At 43.5% G+C, this 15,570-nt stretch overlaps 1 protein-coding gene across 2 annotated transcripts in view; it reads left to right on the top strand.

The window, feature by feature from the left end:
* GANC (glucosidase alpha, neutral C) overlaps positions 1 to 15,570 on the top strand; it is a 53,797-nt gene that overhangs the window by 25,284 nt on the left and 12,943 nt on the right. Inside the window, exons 12-19 of one of the 2 annotated variants that reach the window (XM_073348622.1) lie at positions 1,141 to 1,267; positions 3,412 to 3,491; positions 4,612 to 4,755; positions 5,188 to 5,284; positions 5,632 to 5,733; positions 6,241 to 6,484; positions 8,595 to 8,659; positions 12,904 to 12,980. In XM_073348622.1, coding sequence (XP_073204723.1) covers positions 1,141 to 1,267; positions 3,412 to 3,491; positions 4,612 to 4,755; positions 5,188 to 5,284; positions 5,632 to 5,733; positions 6,241 to 6,484; positions 8,595 to 8,659; positions 12,904 to 12,980 — 936 coding nt within the window. Of the gene's footprint in view, positions 1 to 1,140; positions 1,268 to 3,411; positions 3,492 to 4,611; positions 4,756 to 5,168; positions 5,285 to 5,631; positions 5,734 to 6,240; positions 6,485 to 8,594; positions 8,660 to 12,903; positions 12,981 to 15,570 lie in introns of those variants that run through there. The other variant, XM_073348624.1, reaches the window with a different exon arrangement.

Raw genomic sequence — 15,570 nt, 5'->3', positions numbered from 1 at the left:
CTAGTCTGTGGGCATTCCTCAGACTCACAACGTGTTTCAGTAGCAAACATACAGCAAAATCTCATAACTCCGTATTCAGTGTTGATACACACATTTTAACAGGGCAATAATATTCAGCAGACTATAACTTTTCCCAATGATACCTCACAAGGCACACTTTATACAAGATTTATCATAATAAGTGGTGACCATAATAGCATATGCTGTCACAATGTGTAATGTGGCAGGGCACTTCTTCCATCTCACCACGCTTAGTGCTTCCCCCTCTGATGATGGTGGGGCCTGAAGTAAATCAGCCCCATTCTGGGTAGTGTTGGGCTTCCCATTCTGGGTTTATTTATCAATATTTTCAAGGCAGGCCCAAGGAGTACTCCTCTACCAAACAAAAGAAACAAATGCATAATACAAAGTATGGGGGAATACCTTTTCCTACCCCTTCTTGACGGGGGTGGTGTTGCCTTGTTATTGGCCGCCAGGGTGTCCATCCTTCTCCTAAATAGGCAGTCTGTTTGGTGGTTTCCCCTGGAGGGAGAAGAGCACCCTCTCACCCTGGAGAAGCCTTTTTCCCTGCTACCACTAATCCTGCAGCAGCTTGTCTCTCCTCCCACTCTCCCACCAGGAGAGGGGTTTTTAAATGTCCCAGGCAGGTCCCAGGTGTCCTTAGTTGACCGGAGATAATTTCTTTTCAGCTTGCACGAAAAAGGGCCTTTTTCATTCTAGGCCTAATATCCCTGCCTTCCATCACTCCAATTACAACAGTCCAGCCTGACTTTGTCACAGTAATTAAATGTTATGGTTTAGGGAAGAAACTAGTCACCAAAACGATCAGGGAGAAATTTATTTTCCCACCTCATCAAATGTGTAATGTTGTATTATATTGTTTTTAGGGGTGGGGAGGTTACTATCTTCTGAAGCATGTGGTATAGTACTGACCCTTATTTCAGGTAGACCAGCATGCACTGCTACTTGTCTTGTGAAATCAGCTAGTTTACATATGTATAGTAAGTATGCAGAAGGGCCAGTAACTCCTTTTTAAAAAATGTGACTGCCCGGGCCTTAACCTGACTCAGGACTGAGCTCTTTCTGTAACATGCTGAACAGTTGATGCTAATGGTGTCTTCTCATCTCTTTCGGTGGCAGCTTGTCGTCATTATAGATCCTCACATTAAGGTTGATCCCATGTACACCCTATACTCTGAGGCCAAAAAGAAGGGGTATTTTGTGAAGGATAGGAAAGGCCAAGACTTTGAGGGCATCTGTTGGCCAGGTAAGAAAACCCACTGCTTATAGTTTATACATTACAATTTGCTTATTTTGTAATGTGTAGCAGAATAGCATGAGTCAAAAGTGGATGGTCTAAAGGGAAAAAATGTTGGTGTAATTCTTGGATATTCATGATTCCAAGCCTTTAATAGTTCTTTTGACAGTTCTAATGCATCTCCTAGTCTTCTCAGCTCTAATTCCTCCACCACTAGGTCTATTATCGCTGTACACATGGGCGCGAACTCTGTGGGTGCTCCACAAATAGTGGGTGCTCAGCACCCACTGGCAGCCCCCCAATCAGCTCCACCCCCTCCCCCCAGCACCTTCTGCCCACCAGCGGCCACACTGATCAGCTCCTTCCGCTCCCTCCCAGTGCCTCCTGCCTGCCATGGATCAGCTGTTCAGCAGCATGCAGGAGGCACTGGGGGAAAGGAGGAGGAGCTAGGGTGGGGCACACTCAGGGGAGGGTGCAGAATGGGGCAGGGCAAAGGTGGAGGGGGGTGGGAAGAGGCAGAGCTGGGTGGGATCTTGGGGGAAGCAGTGGAGTGGGGGCAGGGCCTGGGGCGGAGCGGGGGTTAAGCACCCCCCGGCAATTTAGGAAGACAATGCCTCTGTCTGCATATAATCTAGATGCATGGCACCATAAAGTTACTGAACTTGTGTAAAGATCAGTACTCTAAGTTGTCCAATGTTACGTAAATCCTACTCAGCCTGTTACATGAAATTGTTTATAAAAGTAAGCAAAAGTTGAGTCAAATAGACTGGTACAAACTAGATTGTTAAAAGAACTGTAATAAGAGGTCTTCAAGATTCCTGCTGAAGTCACTGGTTGGTATAACAACGAGCTGAAAGATTCTACAAATAGGAGGAATTGTTCATAGTTAAAATCACTGAACTGTGTTAATTTTAATGAGATGAGATTGCTATTCCTTCTTGTATTTTTAATGGTGGTTGTTACAATGGGAGTAAACCAGTGATAACATAAAACCCAAGACCACGCTTCACTGTTTAATGCTGTAAGAATGAACAAGGGTTTCATTAACACGTTCTCCCTAGTGGGTCCTGAAACACCCCTTTGAAAACACTTCAAACTTCATGGAGTGTGGCTTGCATTCTTCACTGTATAGTGTGTGGCTAGAGGAATCCTTTCCACTTGAAGTTTGTGGGACCATGCAGGGAGAGACAGTGGCCATGGCACTGTGAGAATGAAACAGTACCAGAAAGATCCTTTTCAGCAAAGGTGGGAACAGCAAAATCGGAAAAGGGTTAGATCAGATGGCAGAGGAAAAGTCTGAGAAGGGAAAAGGGAAAGTGAGATAAGAGTTTATAGGATTTGGACGCCATTAAGGTTGGCAAGCCCCAATTTTATATTTTAAAATATCCATCTAATTCCAGAAAACATGAGTTTTGAAGGAGTTGCCAGTCTTAAAATTCTATCTTCAAGCTGGACAACCTAGCAACAAATAAACCAGGGAGTCATGACATGGGTGAGGCTCTGAAATAAGTATATAGATGAATTTTGTTTCATTCCTGACTATACTTGCGAGTGCCCTGCCACTACGCTGTTGGTGAATAGTGCACTATTGGCGCATGGAGAGTAGATATCTCTGTAAACAAGGAAATATATGAGGATCAGTGGGGTTCCAGAAGGGACATCAACTGACAGCAAATCAGCTGTCTGTGTGCAATGTTTAATCACTGTGGCTCAGTCTATACTATATAATGAACATAGCACAACCATTGCAGACCACTTGTGTACGTCAGAACACAGTTGCCCACCTCCTGAGTGACACTACCCCGTAACATCAAGGCTTTGATTCCTTCCCTGGCTTCCAGATTGCTTCTAGGTGCCATTCAAAATGCTGGTCACCATCTTTAAATGATGTGAAACTTAGCCCACCAGAGCCCAAGAATAGTGCTCTTCAGATCACAGTGAAAGGTGTACTTGTTTAGTTTAGCACTTGGTTACACTTTGCTCAGGTTTTTGTTCCTGGCATTTTGGGTTATGTATTAAGGTTACAGCAAGGGCAGAAGTCTCGGTGCGACTCATTGTGGAGATTGTTATGTCGACATGTCACAATGCTTGAATGCCAAGGCAATGGATGCTATAAAAGTTAACATAATCAATGTGATGGTCCACACCTGCAGGTTCCTCTTCTTACCTGGATTTTACCAATCCTGAAGTCCGAGAATGGTATGCAGATCAGTTTTCCTTCAAATCATATAAGGTTTGTGTTTCTTCTCTTTGGATCCTACAGAGCACATCAAAAACCTGGAAATTGGGAAGAGATAGTCAGAGGAAATAAACTACTAGATAAGTAAGGTAGTGGGGCTTTGTATTTGTAGATGGTCATTAGACTGTAGAGGCAAATATCCTGAATATCGTGATAACCATATAGACTGCAGAAGGAGCCTCACCATGGCCTTGTCAACACTAAGAAAAATAGGAGCCTAATTCATCACTGATGCAATTTCCCCAGCGATAGCAACAGTGGAGACTTTGGTGTGGACAGGGAACAGGCATTTTACCACCATGTCATCTAATGCAGCTGCCCCATTCCCAGCTTCTCTCAATAGGAGTCCACACAGGGAACGATGTGAGAGTGCTGCCTCTGAGGAGCTCACAGTTGTTCTCATGTCATTCTCCCCCACAATGAGTCCTTTTAAGTGAGGAGAATAGTGTGGAAGTACTGGCTGTTCATAGCCTAGAGTCACATCACTCCTAGCCCCTTCCAGGCTGTACCCAATATTAGACATGTGTGTCACTGAAACACTGCCCAGCTCCCAATCATTTTTTTGTTGGGGCCCCACTTTGCAAGGGGCAGGTAAACTTGCGCTACTTATGGCCCCTCACTTCATGTCCCAAGGCAACTTTGTCTCCCTGGTTTCTTTTTCCTGTCCTTTTCTGCAGTTTTCCTCTGGGCTTTTTAATATTTTAAAATTCTCTTATGAACTTTTATGCTCCCCTGCCTCCTTCCCACAATCACTCACGAAAAGGCAACATTCTGCTTGCTGTGAGGCTTGAGGCATCTATTGGTTGCACATGTGGACTCGGCCCACAGAGCCATTTCAACTGAGTGCTAGGAGAGCTGAAAAGCTCAGTTACGCTTGTGGACTGCAACCCTGTATACATAAGCTGCTCCTGTGGCCAGATGAATTACAGGCTGTCGGAGAAGACAGATAGCTTTCAAGAAGTTGCCCTCAGCTTTACCTGGAGCCATGAGAGCATATTTGCAGCGCCACTGTTCTGTTGCTTCTCTTGCTGTGCATACCCTACCACTACCGTTTGGGTAACACTGGATTAACCTAATGACTTAAATGTACCCTAAATGCTACTTTGTATAACAGGGCTCTACTGACATCCTGTTTGTATGGAATGATATGAATGAGCCTTCAGTCTTCAAAGGGGCAGAACTAACCATGCAGAGAGATGCGGTCCACCATGGCAACTGGGAGCACCGGGAGGTTCACAATCTCTATGGCTTTTACCAGGTAGGGCAACTAAAGACAAAAATCAACTGCCAGAGATACTCTGTCATGGATGATTATGGCTATTATAATATGTACCGCGGTAGCGCCCAGATGGTCCCATCAAGATTTGGCCCTGTTGTACTAGGTGCCCGTATGTTGGAATCAGCTTCTCCATGATAAATCAGACCCGTAACAGTGATAGCACTCCTGCATATCTTTCTACTGCAACGGTGTAATGACAGCAATCTATTACATATGCAATGTTAGTATTTCTGTATTTTCCCCTGTTCTAGTGTCTTCCAGCAAACTGTTGGTACTTAACTAATAATAATTACTATTATTTCTGGACATATATTTCATATTGTTCCTGCCTTTAATTGGCTACAACAGGAGTGTGGTATATACGGTTTGTAATTAGGTTATCTCCTTGTCAGTTATTCTTATGCTTTGCAGCAAATGGCAACTGCAGAAGGACTTATCAAACGCTCTGGGGGACAGAACAGGCCATTTGTCCTCACGCGATCTTTCTTTGCTGGATCACAGAAGTATGGTAAGCATAGACAAGCTTCATGAAATCACAGAACAGTGCTGTTTTTCTGTAAGGCTTTATTTATTTATTTATGCATGCTAGGCCTGGTACTTGGTACTAGGGCTGTCATACAATTAAAAAATAATTGCAATGAATCACAAGATTAAAAAAAGTTGTGATTGATTAATTGCAGTTTTAATCACACTGTTAAACAATAATAGAATACCAATTTAAATTCAGCAGAGTACTTGAAGCAAATTTATTAGCTTGCCACTTTCTTCTTTCTTTCCCCCTAATTGCAAGTATAAATTAATGTTGGGGCCTGAATTCAGTATGTAAACTTGAAACTATGCTTCTGGTGTTTCCAGGTGCAGTATGGACAGGAGACAACGTAGCAGAGTGGAGTTACTTAAAAATCTCCATTCCAATGTTGCTCACAATCAGCATTGCAGGAATTTCATTCTGTGGAGGTAAGGAGTTTAACTGGATTCTTCACTAAATGTAGGCCACCAGATTTACTGATCTTGTGTCTCAAGATAGATTTAAACACACAACCAGCAGAACAACCCACTTCTTTCCTACACTCCAATCTGTTTCAAAACAGTTTCCTATATTTAGTCCATTTACAGCTCCCAGTAGCATTCTTCTCTCCTTCCTTTGGCATATTTATCTTCGGTAGCATGTGAGTCCCTTGAACTGACAGCTTGGAGTTGTCTTCCACGAGCATCAGTATAATTTTCCCCTGTGACAAGGAAAACCACTCACTGTGTCTCTAAAAGCTATCAACCCATTTCATCATCAAATGAGAGTCCGATAATTTTTTTCACTTTGTATGGCCAAGCAGCTGTCTTTCAGCAGGGTAGGAGGTACCATATTATATTCATGTATTTATAGATTTGTAATGTTTGTAATAAGAGAAATTCATGTTTTTTCAGAACACTTTCAAAAACCAATTAGCATGTCTCTTTAAATTTTAGCTGATGTGGGCGGGTTTATTGGGGACCCAGAACCAGAGCTACTTGTTCGCTGGTATCAGGCTGGTGCATACCAACCATTCTTCAGAGGCCATGCAAATATCGAAAGCAAACGGCGTGAACCATGGCTATTTGGGGATGAGAACACACAGATCATCAGGGAAGCCATTAGAGAGCGCTACACCCTTCTGCCCTACTTGTATTCACTGTTCTACCGGGCACACACCACTGCGGAACCAGTCATGAGGTAAGATCATAAGGGGCTACATTAAAACTATTTAAACAACAGGAAGTCCGGTGGCACCTTAAAGACTAAGAGATTTATTTGGGCATAAGCTTTCGTGGGTAAAAAAAACCCACTTCTTCAGATGCATGGAGTGAAAATCACAGATGCAGGCATTATATACTGACACATGAAGAGAAGTTGTTTTTGTGGATACAGACTAACACAGCTACCCCTTGATAATTAAAACTACTTGTATTGCTCTTTATATAAAGGCCCTTCTTATGAGCCAGGAAATTTAATAATTGTGTCAAGATGGATGTTTCAGAGGGGGAAATTAAATTACTCTCTCTTACTTTTGTGACTTTCAATTTGAATTTTTAAAAGCAAATAATATATACATTCATTTTCTAAAAGAGAGTAATTGAGCACATCACTTAATTAAACAATTACCACATACAGTCTTAGATAAATTTATAAAATACAGTAGACCCCAAGAAGAATGTTATCACTATTCTTATCCATATCTGAATACTACCGGTGGATCCCTAAGCTGACCTAAAAGTTTCAAAGTCTGCCTTTTCTCTCTCTCTGGTAAATGCTTTTGGTTCATTTGAAGAAACTGGGCCAACTGGGTTACCTTTCCAGAGTTCATTTCATATAGATAATTCAAGTATGAGGTATATGCTATGCCACATTTCCTATAATCATTTTTCTTTTAGTAATGTAATATAGACGTTAAATTAGTAAACTAGCTTCCATTGTGCTCCTTTCCAATCTATAATGAGAGGTCTCAGTGGAACTGTGAGCAACGGTCACATCAGTAGAAGATAAATATTACTAATCTCTCTTGTATTTTTGTCTCTTATAAATGGCACTGGAATTGCTGTCCTTTTTTAAAATTTCTCTTCACTAGTTGTAATGCAAAAGTATTTCAAGATAAGGCCTAACTTTTAATAGTGCAGAAGCTCTGGGATGCACTCAGTTGTGAACCTGATTTGTGCATGCAGGCACTACAAGAGCCAGTCAGTGAGGGTATCTGTCTGGCCCTTTGCATATACAAATGTCCCATTTGTATACAATGTCCAGCACCTAATCATGCCCTGAGCTTCTACCTTTCTAAAAATCAGACCCATGTTGACTATATACGATAATAAAATGCTGCCAGGGTTATAGTTAGCTATTGTGGCAAATTCAGAAACTAAAAAGGAAGTGTGGTATTTTCTTCACTGGTTTATGAAGGCAAGCAGAATGTCAAATCTGCCTCTTTAGCAAGCCAATAAACAGTGGTGTTGCAGCATTCAACAGGATGCCTATTAGTAAGCAGATCAGGCAGGCATTGTTTGTGAGTGAATCCACAGAATTGCTCCAGTTCTTGTCTCTAACTAGAAAGAGCTATTGTTATCATAACATTTGGAATTATAAATAAGCAAAAGAAGGCCTGTGCAGTGACCATGTGATTAGTGTACCACATTACTATGCACTTCATCTTCTGAGTCAGGGTTCTCAATCCCTGACCAACAGGATTGCTGTAGAAACAGCACAGTCAGCTGCTGAGAAGAAAAGAGACTGTCCCCGCAAGAAACTAGCCAGTGTAGGAGCAATGCTGATGGACTCTGAAGAAAAGTCCCGTCCATCTCTCCTCTGCTAGAAGAAAGATGAATGCTATATGGGTTCATGAGGAAAGGGGGGATTCCCAGGGCTGCCAAGGGCAAAACAGACACACATGCCAAAACCAGAGCAAAAAGAAAAACAAACAGTAGTTAGAATGAGCACACACATTGAGAAGCCCAAATACTGATCTGCTGAGGTCCCTTCCAACCCTGATATTCTGTGATTCTGTGATCTGGCTTGCAAGAGCCTGCAGAGAAGGCTGAGTTAGACCAGCTTTTTGCTTGCAGTAGATACACTGGTAAGTGCCTTATCTCTTGTTCAGCTGGGAAACATAATGCTTGTATAAGAAGTGGCATTTAAAGGGACAGATGAGACATGTGTCCAGTCTTCCTTGGCTGCATGGCGGTAGTCACAAAATGGGCCTTGTAGGAGAGCAGAAACGTAGAAAATGGTTGGGAGCCTGCAGACTCCAGCCAATGGGAAAGAAGAAACTGACAAGACTCCACTTTGCTTTCTACAGGCCTCTCTGGGTAGAGTTCCCCAATGAACAAGAAACTTTTGGTGTGGAAGACGAATACATGCTGGGTAAGTAAATCATTTCCTAAATCCAGACATCAGCTGGTGTTTAAATTTCAAAATAAAGCATAGAATCATAGAATATCAGGGTTGGAAGGGACCTCAGGAGGTCATCTAGTCCAACCCCCTGCTCAAAGCAGGACCAATCCCCAATTAAATCATCCCAGCCAGAATTTTGTCAAGCCTGACCTTAAAAACTTCTAAGGAAGGAGATTCTACCACCTCCCTAGGTAACGCATTCCAGTGTTTCACCACCCTCCTAGTGAAAAAGTTTTTCCTAATATCCAACCTAAACCTCCCCCACTGCAACTTGAGACCATTACTCCTTGTCCTGTCATCTTCTACCACTGAGAATAGTCTAGAACCATCCTCTTTGGAACCACCTCTCACGTAGTTGAAAGCAGCTATCAAATCCCCCCTCATTCTTCTCTTCTGCAGTCTAAACAATCCCAGTTCCCTCAGCCTCTCCTCATAAGTCATGTGTTCCAGACCCCTAATCATTTTTTTGCCCTTCGCTGGACTCTCTCCAATTTATCCACATCCTTCTCGTAGTGTGGGGCCCAAAACTGGCCACAGTACTCCAGATGAGGCCTCACCAATGTCAAATAGAGGGGAACGATCACATCCCTCGATCTGCTGGCTATGCCCCTACTTATACATCCCAAAATGCCATTGGCCTTCTTGGCAACAAGGGCACACTGTTGACTCATATCCAGCTTCTTGTCCACTGTCACCCCTAGGTCCTTTTCCGCAGAACTGCTGCCTAGTCATTCGGTCCCTAGTCTGTAGCGGTGCATTGGATTCTTCCGTCCTAAGTGCAGGACCCTGCACTTATCCTCGTTGAACCTCATCAGATTTCTTTTGGCCCAATCCTCCAATTTGTCTAGGTCCCTCTGTATCCTATCCCTACCCTCCAGCGTATCTACCTCTCCTCCCAGTTTAGTATCATCCACAAATTTGCTGAGAGTGCAATCCACACCATCCTCTAGATCATTTATGAAGATATTGAACAAAACCAGCCCCAGGACCGACCCTTGGGGCACTCCACTTGATACCGGCTGCCAACTAGACATGGAGCCATTGATCACTACCCGTTGAGCCCGACAATCTAGCCAACTTTCTACCCACCTTATAGTGCATTCATCCAGCCCATACTTCCTTAACTTGCTGACAAGAATACTGTGGGAGACCGTGTCGAAAGCTTTGCTAAAGTCAAGAAACAATACATCCACTGCTTTCTCTTCATCCACAGAACCACTAATCTCATCATAGAAGGTGATTAGATTAGTCAGGCATGACCTTCCCTTGGTGAATCCATGCTGACTGTTCCTGATCACTTTCCTCTCGTGTAAGTGCTTCAGGATAGATTCCTTGAGGACCTGCTCCATGATTTTTCCGGGAACTGAGGTGAGGCTGACTGGCCTGTAGTTCCCAGGATCCTCCTTCTTCCCTTTTTTAAAGATTGGCACTACATTAGCCTTTTTCCAGTCATCCGGGACTTCCCCCATTCGCCATGAGTTTTCAAAGATAATGGCCAATGGCTCTGCAATCACAGCCACCAATTCCTTTAGCACTCTCGGATGCAACACGTCCGGCCCCATGGACTTGTGCACTTCCAGCTTTTCTAAATAGTCCCTAACTACCTCTTTCTCCACAGAGGGCTGGCCACCTACTCCCCATGCTGTGTTGCCTAGCGCAGCAGTCTCGGAGCTGACCTTGTTCGTGAAGACAGAGGCAAAGAAAGCATTGAGTACATTAGCTTTTTCCACATCCTCTGTCACTAGGTTGCCTCCCTCATTCAGTAAGGGGCCCACACTTTCCTTGGCTTTCTTCTTGTTGCCAACATACCTGAAGAAACCCTTCTTGTTACTCTTAACATCTCTTGCTAGCTGCAGCTCCAGGTGTGATTTGGCCCTCCTGATTTCATTCCTACATGCCCGAGCAATATTTTTGTACTCTTCCCTGGTCATCTGTCCAATCTTCCATTTCTTGTAAGCTTCTTTTTTATGTTTAAGATCTGCAAGGATTTCACCGTTAAGCCAAGCTGGTCTCCTGCCATATTTACTATTCTTTCGACACATCGGGATGGTTTGTCCCTGTAACCTCAATAGGGATTCCTTGAAATACAGCCAGCTCTCCTGGACTCCTTTCCCCCTCATGTTATTCTCTCAGGGGATCCTGCCCATCAGTTCCCTGAGGGAGTCGAAGTCTGCTTTCCTGAAGTCCAGGGTCCGTATTCTGCTACTTACCTTTCTTCCCTGTATCAGGATCCTGAACTCGACCAACTCATGGTCACTGCCTCCCAGATTCCCATCCGCTTTTGCTTCCCCTACTAATTCTTCCCGGTTTGTGAGCAGCAGGTCAAGAAAAGCTCCCCCGCTAGTTGGCTCCTCCAGCACTTGCACCAGGAAATTGTCCCCTACACTTTCCAAAAACTTCCTGGATTGTCTGTGCACCACTGTAGTGCTCTCCCAGCAGATATCAGGGTGATTAAAGTCGCCCATGAGAACCAGGGCGTGCGATCTAGTAGCTTCTGCGAGTTGCAGGAAGAAAGCCTCATCCACCTCATCCCCCTGGTCCGGTGGTCTATAGCAGACTCCCACCACTACATCACTCTTGTTGCTCACACTTCTAAACTTAATCCAGAGACACTCAGGTTTTTCTGCAGTTTCATACCGGAGCTCTGAGCAGTCATACTGCTCCCTTACATACAGTGCTACTCCCCCACCTTTTCTGCCCTGCCTTGTTCTTCCTGAACAGTTTTTGTCCTTCCTGAACAGTTTATAACCATCCATGACAGTACTCCAGTCATGTGAGTTATCCCACCAAGTCTCTGTTATTCCAATCACGTCATAATTCCTTGACATCACTAGGACCTCCAGTTCACCCTGCTTGTTTCCAAGGCTTTGTGCATTTGTATATAGGCACTTGAGATAATCTGCTGATCGCCCCTCATTCTCTGTTTGAGGTAGGAGCCCTCCCCTCACAGATGTGCACTTCTGCATATTACAGTAGCAAAAAGTATGAAAACCCTGGGCAAGATTTTTAAAAGTGAGTGATATTGGGTGCCCAGCCTGAGATATTGTAAAGAGGTTGAGGTGAAAAAATTGAGGCACTCATCATTAGTTGCTTTTGAAAATCTTGGCCCCCATTTCCATATGGCAGAGATGGAACTTAGTTCCAGCATCTAAAACCACAACCTGCATCAGGTGTGACAACATCTAATAACTAATTATCGAGAGCTGATGGAGAGGTTGGAGTGATTTCAGTGCCTCTGATGGAATTCACCTTCTCTGTGGATTCTAATAAATCACCCCTGCCAGGGTTGAGTTACCTCTAGGACTAGAAAATACATCTTGAAGAGCAAATTTTTAGCATTTTTGAATGTTCCAAATGTTAGAACTTCAGAAACTTTTCTCCCACACACCCTTGTCAGTTACACATCTTTGAACAGTGCACTATGCAATCAACCTACTCAATATATTTTTCAGAAAAAAGTGTAAACATTTCCAATGAAGAGCATTGAAAAGGAGTTTGTTTGCCAAATGGGGTTGCCTTCTTTCTTGCTTCTGGTTGTAAGAAAGTGTTTTTTGTTAAAATACAAAAATATATTAATAGATTCCCCAGTCCCTCACCAGTCCTGTGTGCAAGCACATTAACCCATAGGACCCTGGATTTTATTACCTGTGAAGGGGGAACATTTTTGTGGGAGTCCATTGTTAACATACTGGTTATACACCATAGTTTTGGATTCTGTACTGGTATTTAACATTGCATGGTGATAACTCTTATAGACATTGAGTACGACTTTCAAAAGCACCTAAATGAATTAGGCACCTGCCTAACTCCCATTGCATTTCAAAGAGATTTGAACATCTGATTCCCTTAGGTGCTTTTGAAAATCTTATCCAATAATTCTGTAGTCTTCAACCTTAAATATTAGCCCCACAATGGAATCTTTAGGTAAAGGCAAAACAATTATACAAGAGCTAGATATTATTATTAACTTATACAGCACTTTTCATTAGTATATCTCACAGTGCTCTCTTTACAAAGGAGGTCAGTATCACTATCCCCTTTTTACAGATGGGGTAACTGAGGCACAGAGAGAGGCAAAGTGACTTGCCCAAGGTCACCCAGCAGACCAGTAGCAGAGCCACAAATAGAGCCCAGGTCTCCTTGAGTTTCAGTCCAATGCCCTATACACAGGCTATGCTGCGTGTTCTCATTTCTTTTTGTATCTCTTATTCCAGGAAACGCTTTACTGGTGCATCCAGTCATTGAACAAGAGGCCACTACAGTGAACGTTTTACTGCCTGGGTCAGATGAGGTGAGGGTAACTAAGAACCCACTCCGATGTTTGAATCAAAGAAAGTGCATTAACTCCATTCTCTTCTATCCCAGGATAACCAATAAGTGATAGTGCAACTAGTGGCAACCCAAGTCCCCTTCTCAAGGCCTCCTTTTCCCATTTGTAGGTGTCTTGCACAGCAGTCTTTGTACTTTCTACACATAGACAACCCGCCCTGGGCCAGCACACAGAGCCATTACTCTCGTCTAATTTAAATCCCTCCTCAAGCCCCGCTCCTTCTGTGACACCTTGTTGGAATTATTAATATTAATATGGGAACCCACCAAACACAAATTTAATCATAAATTCCTTTTTTAAATCCAAAGGCCAAATGATACTTATACAATTGCTCTAAACATGCCTACAAAGCCTAACTAATAAGCAATTTACTATATCCAAACAGTAACAAAATATTTATAAGTATTTGATCAAGATACTTACAAATGGGCTAAACTCAGGGGTATTTAGATCCATATTGGCTGGCTCCAACATGGTCAGGCAGGTATTAGCAATGAATCCTTTTAAGAGTTTACTTTTTATGCCCTTTTTACAAACAAGCGATGTCATTGCCAATTGCTGACTTCAGCTAAAAAATAATTTGACACAGTTCACCCTTATTTCCAGTCTTAATCTAGAAAAGATTTAGCACCTCCTTTCTTCCCAAGGCCTTTCCTCCCTTTCCTCTAGCTGTCCAACAATTTCCCCATTGCACCTAGGTTTACACAGGCTTTAACACTGGTCTGTGAGTTGGGGAAGGGCCATGTTGGCCCATTTTAAGACAGATTCTCTTTATTTTATTTAAAACCATCTGCAGTCATCCCCTTCGGTCAGAGGCCTTCTTTTTAGAACTTATCTCATTAGTTATTCTTTGAACCAGACATCCTCCCTACTTCATTCCTTCTTGCCTTATTACTATTATTTTCAAGGCCTTCCTTCTACTTGCTACTCTGGGCCTTTCTTTACAACAAATATGTATTTCCTTAACCAAACTTAAGCTAAATTTAGTTCTTTAATTTTATACTTATCCTACACCTCTGCAACACATTAGCTGACTTAAGTTATCTCCTTATTTATTTAATTTCCTTTTCCTAGGGTTAATTTCTCATTTATGTGGCAAGAAGGGGTCAAATGTTGGGACGGAGGATAGGAAAGACATTTGAGTTGAACCTGGGGGAAAAGACATAGGGGATGGATGGTAGAGGAAGGATGCAAGGAGAGGAACTTAAACAATTTTTTCTTATAATCTTGCTGTGTTCTTGTCACTGTGATCACTTTCCTTGTACGTTATATTCTTTTTACCCAAGACTGCATTCTTCAGAGCAGGTATTGTCATTTCATCAACTAACACATTTTGGCCACTAGGCCTGATCTACACTGAGGGGGGGAATCGATCTAAGTTACGCAACTTCAGCTACGTGAATAATGTAGCTGAATTAGACGTACTAAGACCTACTCACCACGGTGTCTTCACTGCGGTGAGTCAACTGCTGCTGCTCCCCGTCGACTCTTCCTGCGCCTCTCGCGGCGGTGGAGAACAGGAGTCGATGGGAGAGCACACTCGGGTGTCAATTTATCGTGTCTAGACTAGATGTGATAAATCGATTGCTGCCCGCCAATCCGGCGGGTAGTATAGACATACCCTTAGGGTATGTTTACACTATGAAATCAGGTCGATATTATAGAAGTCGATTTTTAGAAATTGATTTTATACAGTTGATTGCGTATGTTCACACTAAGCGCAGTAAGTCGGCGGAGTGCGTCCTCACTACCGTGGCTAGCATCAACTTACGGAGTGGTGCACTGTGGGTAGCTATCCTACAGTTCCCACAGTCTCTGCCACCTATTGGAATTCTGGGTTAAGCTCCCAATTCCTGATGGGTCAAAAACACCTGATGGGTGGCTTTGGGAACATGTCGTCAGTCTTCCCTCCCTCTGTGAAAGCAACGGCAGACAGTCGTTTCGTGCCTTTTTTCCATGCGGACTCCATCCTGCTTTCAGCAGACGGTGCAGTAGGACTGCTAACCGTCGTCATCTACCACTTCTGCTGCAGCTCTGCTCTCCTGCTCTCATGAATCCACCTCGCAGGTCCTCTCGTTGTTTTCTATAAATATCTATTTTCATGGCATCCGTCGTCAGCCACTGCTTCTGCTGCAACTCTGCTCTCCTGCAGACGCCATACCATGGCAAGCATGGAGCCCGCTCAGATCACCGCGGCAGTTATGAGCATTGTAAACACCTTGCCTATTATCCTGCAGAATGTGCAGAACCAGAACCTACAAAAGCAGGCGAGGAGGTGACAGCAGCGCGGTGACAAGAGTGATGAGGACATGGACACAGACTTCTCTCAAAGTACGGGCCCTGGCAATTTGGACATCCTGGTGGCAATGGGGCAGGCTCATGCCATGGAACACCGATTCTGGGCCCAGGAAACAAGCACAGACTGGCGGGACTGCATAGTGTTGCAGGTCTGAGACAATTCCCAGTGGCTGCGAAACTTTCACGTGCGTAAGGGCACTTTCATGGAACTTTGTGACTTGCTTTCCCCTGCCCTGAAGCGCAAGAATACCAA

Source organism: Lepidochelys kempii, chromosome 6 (assembly GCF_965140265.1).
Source record: "Lepidochelys kempii isolate rLepKem1 chromosome 6, rLepKem1.hap2, whole genome shotgun sequence".
Taxonomy (NCBI): Eukaryota; Metazoa; Chordata; order Testudines; family Cheloniidae; genus Lepidochelys; species Lepidochelys kempii.
This window is presented reverse-complemented; position numbering and strand designations above follow the sequence as displayed.